Below are 15,453 nucleotides of genomic sequence, written 5' to 3' on the forward strand. Positions count from 1 at the left end.
TGTTAGTAAAAAAAAAAAAATCAGGTAAAGTGAAAGTGCTTTAACATAGCGATACATACATATAGATGTCTAAATAGATATATAAGTGTTTGTGTGTTTATATGTGTGTACACATGAATTTATGTATTTATATGTGTATATATGTATTTACAGGCATATATACACATATGTATGAACACATAAATGCATATGTATACATATACAGACATATATAGAGAAGTGCATCGGAGCCCTTTACAGTCAAGTAGATGACGGCATGTAAAATCATGTGAAATATTCATATTTTCATGTCGGGTTTGTACGTGAGTAGGGTGTTAGTTTTTTTTTCCACTTTTTTGCTCCATTGACTTCTATGAAGGAATAAAGTTATCATGTACATGATATTCTAAGTTTGGGTTTTTACACGCATTGGGTTAGCGCACAAACAAAAACAGTTTACTTTCAACTTATAATACAAGTGCAACCCGACGCTGAAAAAAATGTACCTCAATCAGAGTTAAATACCGCTCCATTTGTAATCTGGCAGTCAGTAAGTATAATAAGTCATTTGGAACACATCAAGGAGAAACAATTTTTACAGTGTCTCTTTAAACTCCTAAATGTTTGTCATGCTTTATAAATAACACAATGTATTTGTATGGTAAAATAATTTTTCTTAAATAAAAAGTGTTAAGACAAAACTATTCCAAGAATATTGAAACTAATATAAAATATGTTTGTGCACAACCCATTTAGCGATAGATTTCTCACTGGCTGATAAGGATGAATCCCCACATATCTATTGGTTAGCAGTGAACACACCCTGACCATTAAAAGAAGTAGATTTTATCAGTATGGGTCCATCCCTTTTAACAATTTAATAATGAAATAAAACTTTAACACATTTGAATATACCTTGTTTTAGATGCATCAATTAAGCAAAATGACTTTGGCTCAGTATATAGATACTATTACTAAGGACTTAAAGGGGCAGTCTAGTCAAAATTAAACTTTCATGATTCCGATAGGGCATGTAATTTTAAACAACTTTCCAATTTACATCTATTATCTAATTTGCTCAATTCTTTAGATATCCTTTGTTGAAGAAATAGCAATGCACATGTGTGAGCCAATCACACAAGGCCTCTATGTGCAGCAACCAATCAGCAGCTACTGAGCATATCTAGATATGCTTTTCAGCAAGTGATATCAAGAGAATGAAGCAAATTAAATAATAGAAGTAAATGAGAAAGTTGCTTAAAATGACATGCTCTTTCTAAATCACAAAATAAAAAAATGTGGGTTTCATGTCCCTTTAAAATGAGTATTGTTTTCACAATGGATTTCCTCAAACTTAAGAGCGGTCAATTTGTGACAAAACTATCATTTTTCTTTATCATCATCATGAGCCTGAAATTATAAATATTGTCTAAAAAAATCTATAAAATACTGACTGATGGGCAACTGTAGTGATAATAGTGACTTTAAGTAATTTAATAAATGGGCTAAATGCAGCAAGATCTATATTTGCTGTTAGATCAGTTGACATAAGTTGCTTCAGCAGAGCTGAAATATTTGACACTGAACAAGCTTAGTCTACTATCTTTTGCTCCCATAGGTAGAATTTATTTTGACACCAGCCAAGTTCTTTCTTCAGATATGTTCCCATTGGTGTATATTAATTTGTAAACAAAAATGTATTTGACTGCAAGGTCAGATATTCTCTAAATTAAAGGGACAGAAAAGTGAAATTAAACTTTTATGATTCAGATAGAACATGCAATTTTAAACAACTTACCAATTTACTTCTGTTATCAAACTTGATTTGTTCTCTCAGTATCTTTTATTGAAGAGTAAAACTAGGTAGGCTCATTAGAGCTCAGGAGTGTGCACGTGTTAAAGGCAGCAGTGTTTTGCAACATTTTTTAGCTTTGCTATACAATGTTGCAAAACACTGCTGCCATAAAGTACTATGATACATGCACACTCCTGAGCTCTAATGAGCCTACCTAGTTTTACTCTTTAATAAAAGATACCAAGAGAACAAAAAAAATTTGATAACAGAATTCAATTGGAAAGTTGTTTAAAATTGGATGCTCTATCCGAATTATAAAAGTTTATTTTTGACTTTACTGTCCCTTTAAGGTGCCTCTAAGCAGCTCCATACTTTTGTGTACTGACAATTACAACCCTAGTTCTAACTTTAAAGAGTTTGTCTAAGCTTATGGTACATTTGGTATGTTTAGTTAATCTAATACTCTGAAAGATTATAAAACAACTAGCATTCCGAATCCTAGATGATTAGCTTTAATAAAATAAAAACACATTAGAAAGAAAGCAGGTAGGTTCAATTATAATGCTTTATATGTACAGAATATTAGATTAGCTCTTGCATTAAATGTATATTATCAAATAGTACATTGTTAAAAGTTAATCAGCCTATTTAAATGTAAAATCGCAAGTATGGTATTAATTTGCCATCTTAAATTATTGGACATATAATTTAAACTGCCAAGTTTAATCAAATATTCAAATATTTTTACAGTCTGTGCTATATTTTTTATTCCACTACAGCAAAAGAATACTGAAAATCAAGCCTTTTTTTAATGTTAGGCTTTGATACAAAATACAATCACTTACTAATTAGAGTATGTCATTTTCTCTCAGTATTAAGTGATCTGTACATGCATTTTATATGGTGTTTAAGCTAAGAAACTAATTTCTAACTAGAATGGTCTGAGCTATGCTAATTTGTATTAACAGTATAGTATCAAATATGTTTTTTGTTAGACTTCTAATGTTACATTACTTAATTGTGAATTACTATGCACTTTGCAAAATTCATTCTTGAATGAATAATGTGATCTGTAAAAATATCTGCTTTTGCAATTTTCTCAATGCCGGCTTAATAAATGAGAATCAAAATATTTTAGAAAATGTAGAACAATTCTTTTTTATATTAAGTGATAAATTAAATTAAGTAATTTTGTGTACATTCTGTAAAACATGAGAAGTATTTCTAAATATATTCTTTCTCTATATCTGCATTCGCTATGTGGCATTGCCATCTTGTTACTTACATATTTATACGCCTTACTCTGGACCTTTGAACATGGCATTACTGCCTATATAACTGTACTGTACTTACAATATCTTTATATCTAAGGATTTTTTTTAGTATGTTGAATTACTGTCTCTATACAGGTTGTTTTTATTTTTTACTTTTTACTGTGAAAAGCTGTTTCCCCCGCACTGAAATACTGTGAACATATATTTATGTTGCACGCTGCTGGCCAAGTATTCAAGTCCTTAGCTATCCTGCTAACAAGTGTATTTTTTTCCTAAAAGCAATAAAAAAGTACAAATTTAACATATGCTAATTTAAATGTTTCATTAATTATTGATGCAAGGGGGCTGATTTAACAAGGGCCGAATGGCCCTTAATGTAACTGTTTCCACGCGAGCCTTCAGGCTTGCCGGAAACAGGAGTTAAGAAGCAGCAGTCTTAAGACCGCTGCTCCTTAAGTCGTACGCCTCCTCTGAGGCGGCAGACATCAATCTGACCGATTGCATATGATCGGGTTGATTGACACCCCATGCTAGCGGCCGCGAATCTGCAGGAGGAGGCATTGCACATGCAGTTCACCAGGACTGCTTATGCAATGATAAATGCTGACAGCGTATGCTGTCGGCATTTATCAATGTGTGGCGGACATGATTGTTAAACATGATTGTTAAATCGGCCCCATAGAATCATTAAAGGTCTCCAATCCCTTACAAATGGTTACCATTCATAGAAACACATCACACACTTCAAAAGCAGTTCAACTATTAGGTTAAAAAAAGTAAGGAAAAACATTTTCCTACAATACAAGAAGCCAATAGAAAAACTGAATTACAATTCTTGAAAAATAACATATCAGTTCTGGAAAGATAAAGCTATTTTTTCCTCCCAGAACTAGTGAAATAAATTATAGCCACTAGTCAATGTGTTATAAAGCTGAATCCCCTACTGATATATATATATATATATATATATATATATATATATATATATATAATTTATTTTGCCATTAAAGTCATAGGACCAGATTACAAGTGAAGCGGTAAATATCTTATGCCCTCACAGATGGCATCAGAACCTTGCGCTGTGAAGGAGGTATGTAGCGCAGCGATGGGCAGCAGTTATTAAATATATATTACATGAATATATACATATATATTTATATATACACTGTGTGCAGAATTATTAGGCAAATGAGTATTTTGACCACATCATCCTCTTTATGCATGTTGTCTTACTCCAAGCTGTATAGGCTCGAAAGCCTACTACCAATTAAGCATATTAGGTGATGTGCATCTCTGTAATGAGAAGGGGTGTGGTCTAATGACATCAACACCCTATATCAGGTGTGCATAATTATTAGGCAACTTCCTTTCCTTTGGCAAAATGGGTCAAAAGAAGGACTTGACAGGCTCAGAAAAGTAAAAAATAGTGAGATATCTTGCAGAGGGATGCAGCACTCTTAAAATTGCAAAGCTTCTGAAGCGTGATCATCGAACAATCAAGTGTTTCATTCAAAATAGTCAACAGGGTCGCAAGAAGCGTGTGGAAAAACCAAGGCGCAAAATAACTGCCCATGAACTGAGAAAAGTCAAGCGTGCAGCTGCCAAGATGCCACTTGCCACCAGTTTGGCCATATTTCAGAGCTGCAACATCACTGGAGTGCCCAAAAGCACAAGGTGTGCAATACTCAGATACATGGCCAAGGTAAGAAAGGCTGAAAGGCTGAAAGACGACCACCACTGAACACAAGCTGAAACGTCAAGACTGGGCCAAGAAATATCTCAAGACTGATTTTTCTAAGGTTTTATGGACTGATGAAATGAGAGTGAGTCTTGATGGGCCAGATGGATGGGCCCGTGGCTGGATTGGTAAAGGGCAGAGAGCTCCAGTCCGACTCAGACGCCAGCAAGGTGGAGGTGGAGTACTGGTTTGGGCTGGTATCATCAAAGATGAGCTTGTGGGGCCTTTTCGGGTTGAGGATGGAGTCAACCTCAACTCCCAGTCCTACTGCCAGTTTCTGGAAGACACCTTCTTCAAGCAGTGGTACAGGAAGAAGTCTGCATCCTTCAAGAAAAACATGATTTTCATGCAGGACAATGCTCCATCACACGCGTCCAAGTACTCCACAGCTTGGCTGGCAAGAAAGGGTATAAAAGAAGAAAATCTAATGACATGGCCTCCTTGTTCACCTGATCTGAACCCCATTGAGAACCTGTGGTCCATCATCAAATGTGAGATTTACAAGGAGGGAAAACAGTACACCTCTCTGAACAGTGTCTGGGAGGCTGTGGTTGCTGCTGCACGCAATGTTGATGGTGAACAGATCAAAACACTGACAGAATCCATGGATGGCAGGCTTTTGAGTGTCCTTGCAAAGAAAGGTGCCTATATTGGTCACTGATTTGTTTTTGTTTTGTTTTTGAATGTCAGAAATGTATATTTGCGAATGTTGAGATGTTATATTGGTTCCACTGGTAAAAATAAATAATTGAAATGGGTATATATTTGTTTTTTGTTAAGTTGCCTAATAATTATGCACAGTAATAGTCACCTGCACACACAGATATCCCCCTAAAATAGCTATAACTAAAAACAAACTAAAAACTACTTCCAAAAATATTCAGCTTTGATATTAATGAGTTTTTTGGGTTCATTGAGAACATGGTTGTTGTTCAATAATAAAATTAATCCTCAAAAATACAATTTGCCTAATAATTCTGCACTCCCTGTATATATACAATCATATACATATATATTTACATTGCAGTCTATGGCCTAGATTTAGAGTTCGGCGGTAGCCGTCAAAACCAGCGTTAGAGGCTCCTAACGCTGGTTTTGGGCGCCCGCTGGTATTTGGAGTCAGTGATTAAAGGGTCTAACGCTCACTTTTCAGCCGCGACTTTTCCATACCGCAGATCCCCCTACGCCATTTGCGTAGCCTATCTTTTCAATGGGATCTTTCTAACGCTGGTATTTAGAGTCGTTTCTGCAGTGAGCGTTAGAGCTCTAACGACAAGATTCCAGCCGCCTGAAAATAGCAGGAGTTAAGAGCTTTCTGGCTAACGCCGGTTTATAAAGCTCTTAACTACTGTACCCTAAAGTACACTAACACCCATAAACTACCTATGTACCCCTAAACCGAGGTCCCCCCACATCGCCGCCACTCGATTAAAATTTTTAACCCCTAATCTGCCGACCGCCACCTACGTTATACTTATGTACCCCTAATCTGCTGCCCCTAACACCGCCGACCCCTGTATTATATCTATTAACCCCTAACTTGCCCCCCACAACGTCGCCGCAAGCTACTTAAAATAATTAACCCCTAATCTTCCGACCGCAAATCGCCGCCACCTACGTTATCCCTATGTACCCCTAATCTGCTACCCCTAACATCGCCGACCCCTATGTTATATTTATTAACCCCTAATCTGCCCCCCACAACGTCGCCGACACCTACCTACACTTATTAACCCCTAATCTGCCGAGCGGACCTGAGCGCTACTATAATAAAGTTATTAACCCCTAATCCGCCTCACTAACCCTATCATAAATAGTATTAACCCCTAATCTGCCCTCCCTAACATCGCCGACACCTACCTTCAATTATTAACCCCTAATCTGCCGACCGGAGCTCACCGCTATTCTAATAAATGTATTAACCCCTAAAGCTAAGTCTAACCCTAACACTAACACCCCCCTAAGTTAAATATAATTTTTATCTAACGAAATAAATTAACTCTTATTAAATAAATAATTCCTATTTAAAGCTAAATACTTACCTGTAAAATACATCCTAATATAGCTACAATATAAATTATAATTATATTATACCTATTTTAGGATTAATATTTATTTTACAGGCAACTTTGTAATTATTTTAACCAGGTACAATAGCTATTAAATAGTTAAGAACTATTTAATAGTTACCTAGTTAAAATAATTACAAATTTACCTGTAAAATAAATCCTAACCTAAGATATAATTAAACCTAACACTACCCTATCAATAAAATAATTAAATAAACTACCTACAATTACCTACAATTAACCTAACACTACACTATCAATAAATTAATTAAACACAATTGCTACAAATAAATAAAATTAAATAAACTATCTAAAGTACAAAAAATAAAAAAGAACTAAGTTACAGAAAATAATAAAATATTTACAAACATAAGAAAAATATTACAACAATTTTAAACTAATTACACCTACTCTAAGCCCCCTAATAAAATAACAAAGCCCCCCAAAATAAAAAATTCCCTACCCTATTCTAAAATACAAATATTACAAGCTCTTTTACCTTACCAGCCCTGAACAGGGCCCTTTGCGGGGCATGCCCCAAGAATTTCAGCTCTTTTGCCTGTAAAAAAAAACATACTATACCCCCCCCCCCAACATTACAACCCACCACCCACATACCCCTAATCTAACCCAAACCCCCCTTAAATAAACCTAACACTACCCCCCTGATGATCTTCCTACCTTGTCTTCACCATGCCAGGTTCACCGATCCGTCCTGGCTCCAAGATCTTCATCCAACCCAAGCGGGGGCTAGACATCCACTGAAGAAGTCCAGAAGAGGGTCCAAAGTCTTCCTCCTATCCGGCAAGAAGAGGACATCCGGACCGGCAAACATCTTCTCCAAGCGGCATCTTCTATCTTCTTCCATCCGATGACGACCGGCTCCATCTTGAAGACCTCCAGCGCGGATCCATCCTCTTCTTCCGACGACTAGACGACGAATGACGGTTCCTTTAAGGGACGTCATCCAAGATGGCGTCCCTCGAATTCCGATTGGCTGATAGGATTCTATCAGCCAATCGGAATTAAGGTAGGAATTTTCTGATTGGCTGATGGAATCAGCCAATCAGAATATAGTTCAATCCGATTGGCTGATCCAATCAGCCAATCAGATTGAGCTCGCATTCTATTGGCTGATCGGAACAGCCAATAGAATGCGAGCTCAATCTGATTGGCTGATTGGATCAGCCAATCGGATTGAACTATATTCTGATTGGCTGATTCCATCAGCCAATCAGAAAATTCCTACCTTAATTCCGATTGGCTGATAGAATCCTATCAGCCAATCGGAATTCGAGGGACGCCATCTTGGATGACGTCCCTTAAAGGAACCGTCATTCGTCGTCTAGTCGTCGGAAGAAGAGGATGGATCCGCGCTGGAGGTCTTCAAGATGGAGCCGGTCGTCATCGGATGGAAGAAGATAGAAGATGCCGCTTGGAGAAGATGTTTGCCGGTCCGGATGTCCTCTTCTTGCCGGATAGGAGGAAGACTTTGGACCCTCTTCTGGACTTCTTCAGTGGATGTCTAGCCCCCGCTTGGGTTGGATGAAGATCTTGGAGCCAGGACGGATCGGTGAACCTGGCATGGTGAAGACAAGGTAGGAAGATCATCAGGGGGGTAGTGTTAGGTTTATTTAAGGGGGGTTTGGGTTAGATTAGGGGTATGTGGGTGGTGGGTTGTAATGTTGGGGGGGGGGTATAGTATGTTTTTTTTTACAGGCAAAAGAGCTGAAATTCTTGGGGCATGCCCCGCAAAGGGCCCTGTTCAGGGCTGGTAAGGTAAAAGAGCTTGTAATATTTGTATTTTAGAATAGGGTAGGGAATTTTTTATTTTGGGGGGCTTTGTTATTTTATTAGGGGGCTTAGAGTAGGTGTAATTAGTTTAAAATTGTTGTAATATTTTTCTTATGTTTGTAAATATTTTATTATTTTCTGTAACTTAGTTCTTTTTTATTTTTTGTACTTTAGATAGTTTATTTAATTTTATTTATTTGTAGCAATTGTGTTTAATTAATTTATTGATAGTGTAGTGTTAGGTTAATTGTAGGTAATTGTAGGTAGTTTATTTAATTATTTTATTGATAGGGTAGTGTTAGGTTTAATTATATCTTAGGTTAGGATTTATTTTACAGGTAAATTTGTAATTATTTTAACTAGGTAACTATTAAATAGTTCTTAACTATTTAATAGCTATTGTACCTGGTTAAAATAATTACAAAGTTGCCTGTAAAATAAATATTAATCCTAAAATAGGTATAATATAATTATAATTTATATTGTAGCTATATTAGGATTTATTTTACAGGTAAGTATTTAGCTTTAAATAGGAATTATTTATTTAATAAGAGTTAATTTATTTCGTTAGATAAAAATTATATTTAACTTAGGGGGGTGTTAGTGTTAGGGTTAGACTTAGCTTTAGGGGTTAATACATTTATTAGAATAGCGGTGAGCTCCGGTCGGCAGATTAGGGGTTAATAATTGAAGGTAGGTGTCGGCGATGTTAGGGAGGGCAGATTAGGGGTTAATACTATTTATGATAGGGTTAGTGAGGCGGATTAGGGGTTAATAACTTTATTATAGTAGCGCTCAGGTCCGCTCGGCAGATTAGGGGTTAATAAGTGTAGGTAGGTGTCGGCGACGTTGTGGGGGGCAGATTAGGGGTTAATAAATATAACATAGGGGTCGGCGATGTTAGGGCAGCAGATTAGGGGTACATAGGGATAACGTAGGTGGCGGCGGTTTACGGAGCGGCAGATTAGGGGTTAAAAGTGTAATGCAGGGGTCAGCGATAGCGGGGGCGGCAGATTAGGGGTTAATAAGTGTAAGGTTAGGGGTGTTTAGACTCGGGGTACATGTTAGGGTGTTAGGTGCAGACTTAGGAGGTGTTTCCCCATAGGAAACAATGGGGCTGCGTTAGGAGCTGAACGCTGCTTTTTTGCAGGTGTTAGGTTTTTTTTCAGCTCAAACAGCCCCATTGTTTCCTATGGGAGAATCGTGCACGAGCACGTTTTTGATGCCGGCCGCGTCCGTAAGCAACTCTGGTATCGAGAGTTGCATTTGCGGTAAAAATGCTCTACGCTCCTTTTTTGGAGCCTAACGCAGCATTTGTTTGAACTCTCGATACCAGAGTTAAATTTATGGTGCGGCCAGAAAAAAACCCGCGGAGCGTTAACAGCCCTTTTACCGCCGAACTCTAAATCTAGGCCTATGAGAACACACATTTCCCATAGACGGCAATGTAAAGGCACTTTTCAGTACATTTTTTTTTTAACACCCCACTCCCACCAACTTTAAAGCAGCAAAACTGCCAAGTGCAGTTTTTTTTTATTTAAATAAAAAATGCTAGATTTTTTTAATAAAAAACTACAATGCCCACTATTTTGAGGGCATTTGGGGTACTTTAAGAAAATTAACCAGAGAGCTAATCTCTGGTTAATTTGTAGAGCGCTAATTGCTACCAAAAGTTCATGGTAGCCATAACCAGCCACTTGTAATGGCTAGTTAATTATCACGCTCCACTATTAATTAACGCTCCACTTGTAATCTAGCCTATCGTATGGTAAATTTTAAATTTTCTATACTTACAGTAAAAAGTTAATTTTCTAAAATGCAATAATTGTCTCAATGTACAGGGGCACATGAACAAAGATAAAAATATTTGCTCAAATGCACTCAATTCTGTCAGTAGTAAATTATAGTTTATTTTTCTGATATACTGAAGATAACTCCGATTTTTTTTGTTGTCCAACATCATATCATGATTTTTTCACTATCACTTGTTATGCTTCATTAGCTGAGCAAGAGCTGTAAGAGGATGCCTTTTGATGTTGTAAGTTCAGCTTCAAATCTAAGTCTGTCTTTATTAACTTGAAGACCACACCTAACCGTTCTGCTCTAGCAAACAGGTTAAAAGATTATGCAACAATAATGAAACAATGAAAATAATCAAGGGTGTCTAAATATTTTTTTGCATTAGACTTTTTATTATGATATATATATATATATATATATATATACACCTTACCTTTTTGTTTTATTTATTTATGTATTTATTTATGTATGTATTTATTTATTTATGTATTTATTTATTTATTTATTTATGTTAAAAATATTTAGCTGCTCACTATTAAAATTATTTCATTAAACTTCTTACCATCGACCTCAGGGTTTCTATGTAATGTACATTACTTTAGAGTGACATTATCATTTAGGTATTAAATGACAAGTGACTATGCTTAAATATTTATTGTATCATTTGTTTTCAATATAACTGTTCATAGTAGCAGAGTAAAATAATTCTAGTAGTGTAACAGCCATTAGTACTTTTTTGTTTTACAAAACAATTATTTTGTATATACACAGCAGGGCCCATTTTAACATTCCTGTTAGCTGGGATTTGTATTTACAAATCTCTGAACTTGTAATAAATAGACACAGCTGTCATTTGTAAGTAAAAGCTCTGTATAAGATCATTAATGTACAAATAAAACTGTGGCTTTTAACATTTTTATTGCTTGTATGTCATGCAATATAACATATTTACATAGTAGATGAGGTCAAAAAAAGTCCATCAAGTTAAACCTATACATAAACTCTGATTTACACTAAAGAAGCTGAAAATTGAACTTAAATTAAACAAATAGAAAGCTGACCCATTTAACATAATTAATCATACCCCTGGATTCTGTTTTTTTTTAGCCAGAAATGTATCTAAGTCAATTTTAACCCCTTAAGGACCAGCGACGTACCCTGTATGTCGCTGGCCTTTTTTTGGGACTTGATTGTTTTATAGCGTGGTCTTGCCACCAGCGTTGAGACTGCTCTATTCCACAAAGCCTGCTGGAGGGAGGGAATTAATAGCGTGTTCTTGCTAGACTTGTGCTATTATGTCCTGAAAAAACCCTTAACGACCAGTGACATACAGGGTACATTGTGGTAATTAAGGGGTTACATTTATCTAGGCTATTGGCATTCACTACCTCCTTAGGAAATATGTTCCACAATTTTATTTTCCTTACTGTGAAAAAAAAAAAGTTTACATTGCTGGAGATAAAATCTCCTTTCCTCTAGACTTAAATTGTGACTTTGTGTCATGAACAACTGCCTTGGAATAAACAGAGATTCCACCAACTCTGTATATGGGCCTTGAAGATATTTATATAAAGTAATTATATCACCTCTCAAGCACCATTTTTTCTATAGTAAACAGACCTAATTTGGCTAACTTTTCTTCATAGTTTAAATTCTCCCTTCCCCTTATTAGTTTTGTGGCCCTTCTCTGAAAGTTTTCTAATTCTACAATGTCCAGTTTTAAAATTGGTCCCAGAACTGCACTCCATACTCAAGGTGGGGTTCTTACCAGGGATTTATACATAATTATTTTTTCTCCCTATTTGTTTCCCTTTTTAAGGGTTTTTAAAGATTAAATAAGTTAAATAAGATCTAAATCTAAAACAGAGCTTTTCTAGTTCAGAGTTTATTAAAAGTATTTTGAGTAACTCTAAAAGTGTGGTGATATTATTTTTATTATTATTTTATTATTTATTATTATTATTAATAATAGTCATCATCATCATCTTCATCATTATCATAGTAATAAATTACAGGTGGTACAATACAAGACAAGTCAGGTAAAAGAACACTGACACAAGAGGATGAATTGGTCTCTAGCGACTACTCAGATGAAGTTTTTATAAATGAATTTTTTATAGTACTTTATATCTAGTTTATGTATCTAAATCTGCATGCCCTCGCAATTGACTGTTTGGAACTGTTTGGTTAAAAAATGCTTAACAGCAAAAATGTGACTGAAATATGTTGCCTATGAACTGAATTCAAGCATTTGTAGACCCTCAAAGATGTTTCAAAAGCATTTCAACTCCTAATCAACTTATTCTAAAGCCATCCCTATGCTGAACACACACACACACACACACACACACACACACACATATATATATATATATATATATATATATATATATATATATATATATATATATATAGATAGATATAGATATATATTAATAGAAAATCTACTATTTAATGGAATTCAGAAAACACATTGGCTAGATTACAAGGGGTGCACTATTCCTAAATTAAATCCTGTTTTTTGTGCATATGTTTGTTTATTACTTATTTATTTCTTTAAACAGTATTATATTTTGAATAGACTGATTTATTATTTACCATGTTTAGAATAATTTTACTGTTTAAATGTATTTACATATGTATTTATTTATTTTTAGTTTGGGAAACATCCAATTGAAGATCTGTTCGCTGACCTTCAAGATGGAAGAAGACTTCTGGATCTTCTTGAAGGTCTTACGGGACAAAAGCTGGTAGGCTAAAATATGTATTATATTAAAAATATTAGTGCTAGACCAACTACATACACACCTATATTGTCGGATTAAGGACAGGGGGATTGTGACTTCTAGTTCTACGACAGTGCCTTCCTATTCTTATGCTCTTTAAATGTATTATTTATTACTTATATTACACAGCAATCATCTTTTATTGTTTAGTGGGGATAAATGACCCAATCATGCATCTCTGGCCTTCAATTGTAGTGAAATTATACTAAAATTTAACTCTGGACACTGGGAAAAAAGATAAAAAGTCAAATGCTATGAAAAAATGATGTGTAGTGTTTTTTGGTTTTTATTATCTTATACTTCTAAACTTTCTTAATTTTAATATGAAAAAAAAAAATGAATGACATGTTCTGATACCAAGATTTACCTAACCAGAAGTATTCTCTTTTAGCAGATACAATTTGCATAAACAACAACTCTGTTTATAGTAGGATATTTGTGTAATGCATACTGTATGTTCTTTTAAATATATTCTTTCTTTTGAATCTATTGAATTATTTACTTCTTAAGTACCTTGAAAATATTTATACTTGCAAATTTATACAACTTGCTCAGGCAACTGTGAGCAGCTCTACTCTCAACGCCTATATGTTTTCCTACACCAAAAGGATATAACTGATTCCTTGTGTTCTCAAAGTTGGTTTAAAAACTACTAAACTCAAACTTTATTATTTGCACTTATTTTTCTCTTTAGTATCTGTTCTCATTACAGTTTATTCCTGATTATCCCAGGTCTTCACATATCCTAAGTCTCTAGAACTTGCTTTTTTTACCTACACACATTTACGACACATTTACGCCCTTTGGGACATATCTATCAAGCTCCGTACAGAGCTTGAAGCCCCATGTTTCTGGCGAGCCTGCAGGCTCACCAGAAACACCACTTGTGAAGCATCTGTCTAAAGACCGCTGCTCCATAACCTGTCCAGGATCTAGTGTGTGTTGAAAATAGGGCTTTGGTTGCACAGGGAAGCCAGAGGTAGCTTACATCAAATAAAAAACAGTCCAACAATTCACAACTCTCTTAGCATAGGCTGAGACTGAACTAACTGAGTTATGGGGCATTTCAGGGTTGACAATGGCAATATTTATCCATTTACATAAGGAAATTTCACCACTCCTGCTTTCACCTCATTTAGGGCCAGATTTCAAGTGGAGAGCTCATCAGGTTTTACGTTCTACATTAAGAAACCAATCAGTAAGCGCTACCCAGGTGCTAAACCTAAAATGGTCCAGTTCCTAAGCTTACATTTCTGCTTTAAAAATAAAGATACCAAGAGAACGAAGAAAAAGCGATAATAGGAGTAAATTAGAAAGTTGCTTAAAACCGCATGCTCTATATGAATCAAAAAATGGGTTTCATATCACTTTAACAAAGACATACATACATGTCTAAAAATGTATATGTATGTGAATTTTATGTGTATATATTTATTTATGTATTTATATGTGTATATATGTATTTACAGACACATACTGTACATGTGTACATATATATATATAGACATATATATTTAAGTGCATATGAGCCCTTTGCAGTTAAAGGGACATAACACCCAAAAATTGTCTTTCATGATTCAGATAGAACTTACAATTTTAAACAACTTTTCAATTTACTACTATTATAAAATTTTCTTTGTTTTATTGTTATCCTTTGTTAAAAAGCAGGGGTGTAATCTCAGGTACAGATACATTAGCAAGAGCACTAGATGTCAGCACTATTTCCTGTCATGTAGCACTTCAGGCATGTGCATGCTACCTACCTAGGTATCTCTTCAACATAAAATAACAAGAGAATGAAGCAAATTTGATAATAGAATTGAATTGGAAACTTTTTTAAATTGTTTTTTCTATCTGAATAATGAAAGAAAAATGTTGGGTTTCATGTCCCTTTAAAGGGACACTGAACCCAAATTTTTTCTTTTGTGATTCATATAGAGCAAGCAATTTTAAGCAACTTTCTAATTTACTCCTATTATACATTTTTCTTCATTCTCCTGCTTTCTTTATTTGAAAAAGAAGGCATCTAAGCTAAGGAGCCAGCCAATTTGGGGTTCAGAACCATGGATAGCACTTGTTTATTGGTGCTGTCCAATCAGCAAAGACAACCCAGGTTGTTCACCAAAAATGGGCCGGCATCTAAACTTAAATTCTTGCCTTTAAAATAAAGATACCAAGAGAATGAATAAAATTTGATCATAGGAGTAAATTAGAAAGT

General features: G+C 35.2%; 1 protein-coding gene across 1 annotated transcript in view; it reads left to right on the forward strand.

Moving 5' to 3' along the window:
* Positions 1 to 15,453, forward strand: part of DMD (dystrophin) — a 4,487,195-nt gene that overhangs the window by 916,390 nt on the left and 3,555,352 nt on the right. Inside the window, exon 3 of the mRNA XM_053707599.1 lies at positions 13,107 to 13,199. Coding sequence (XP_053563574.1) covers positions 13,107 to 13,199 — 93 coding nt within the window. The remainder of the gene's footprint in view (positions 1 to 13,106; positions 13,200 to 15,453) is intronic.

This window comes from Bombina bombina, chromosome 3 (assembly GCF_027579735.1).
Source record: "Bombina bombina isolate aBomBom1 chromosome 3, aBomBom1.pri, whole genome shotgun sequence".
Lineage (NCBI taxonomy): Eukaryota > Metazoa > Chordata > Amphibia > Anura > Bombinatoridae > Bombina > Bombina bombina.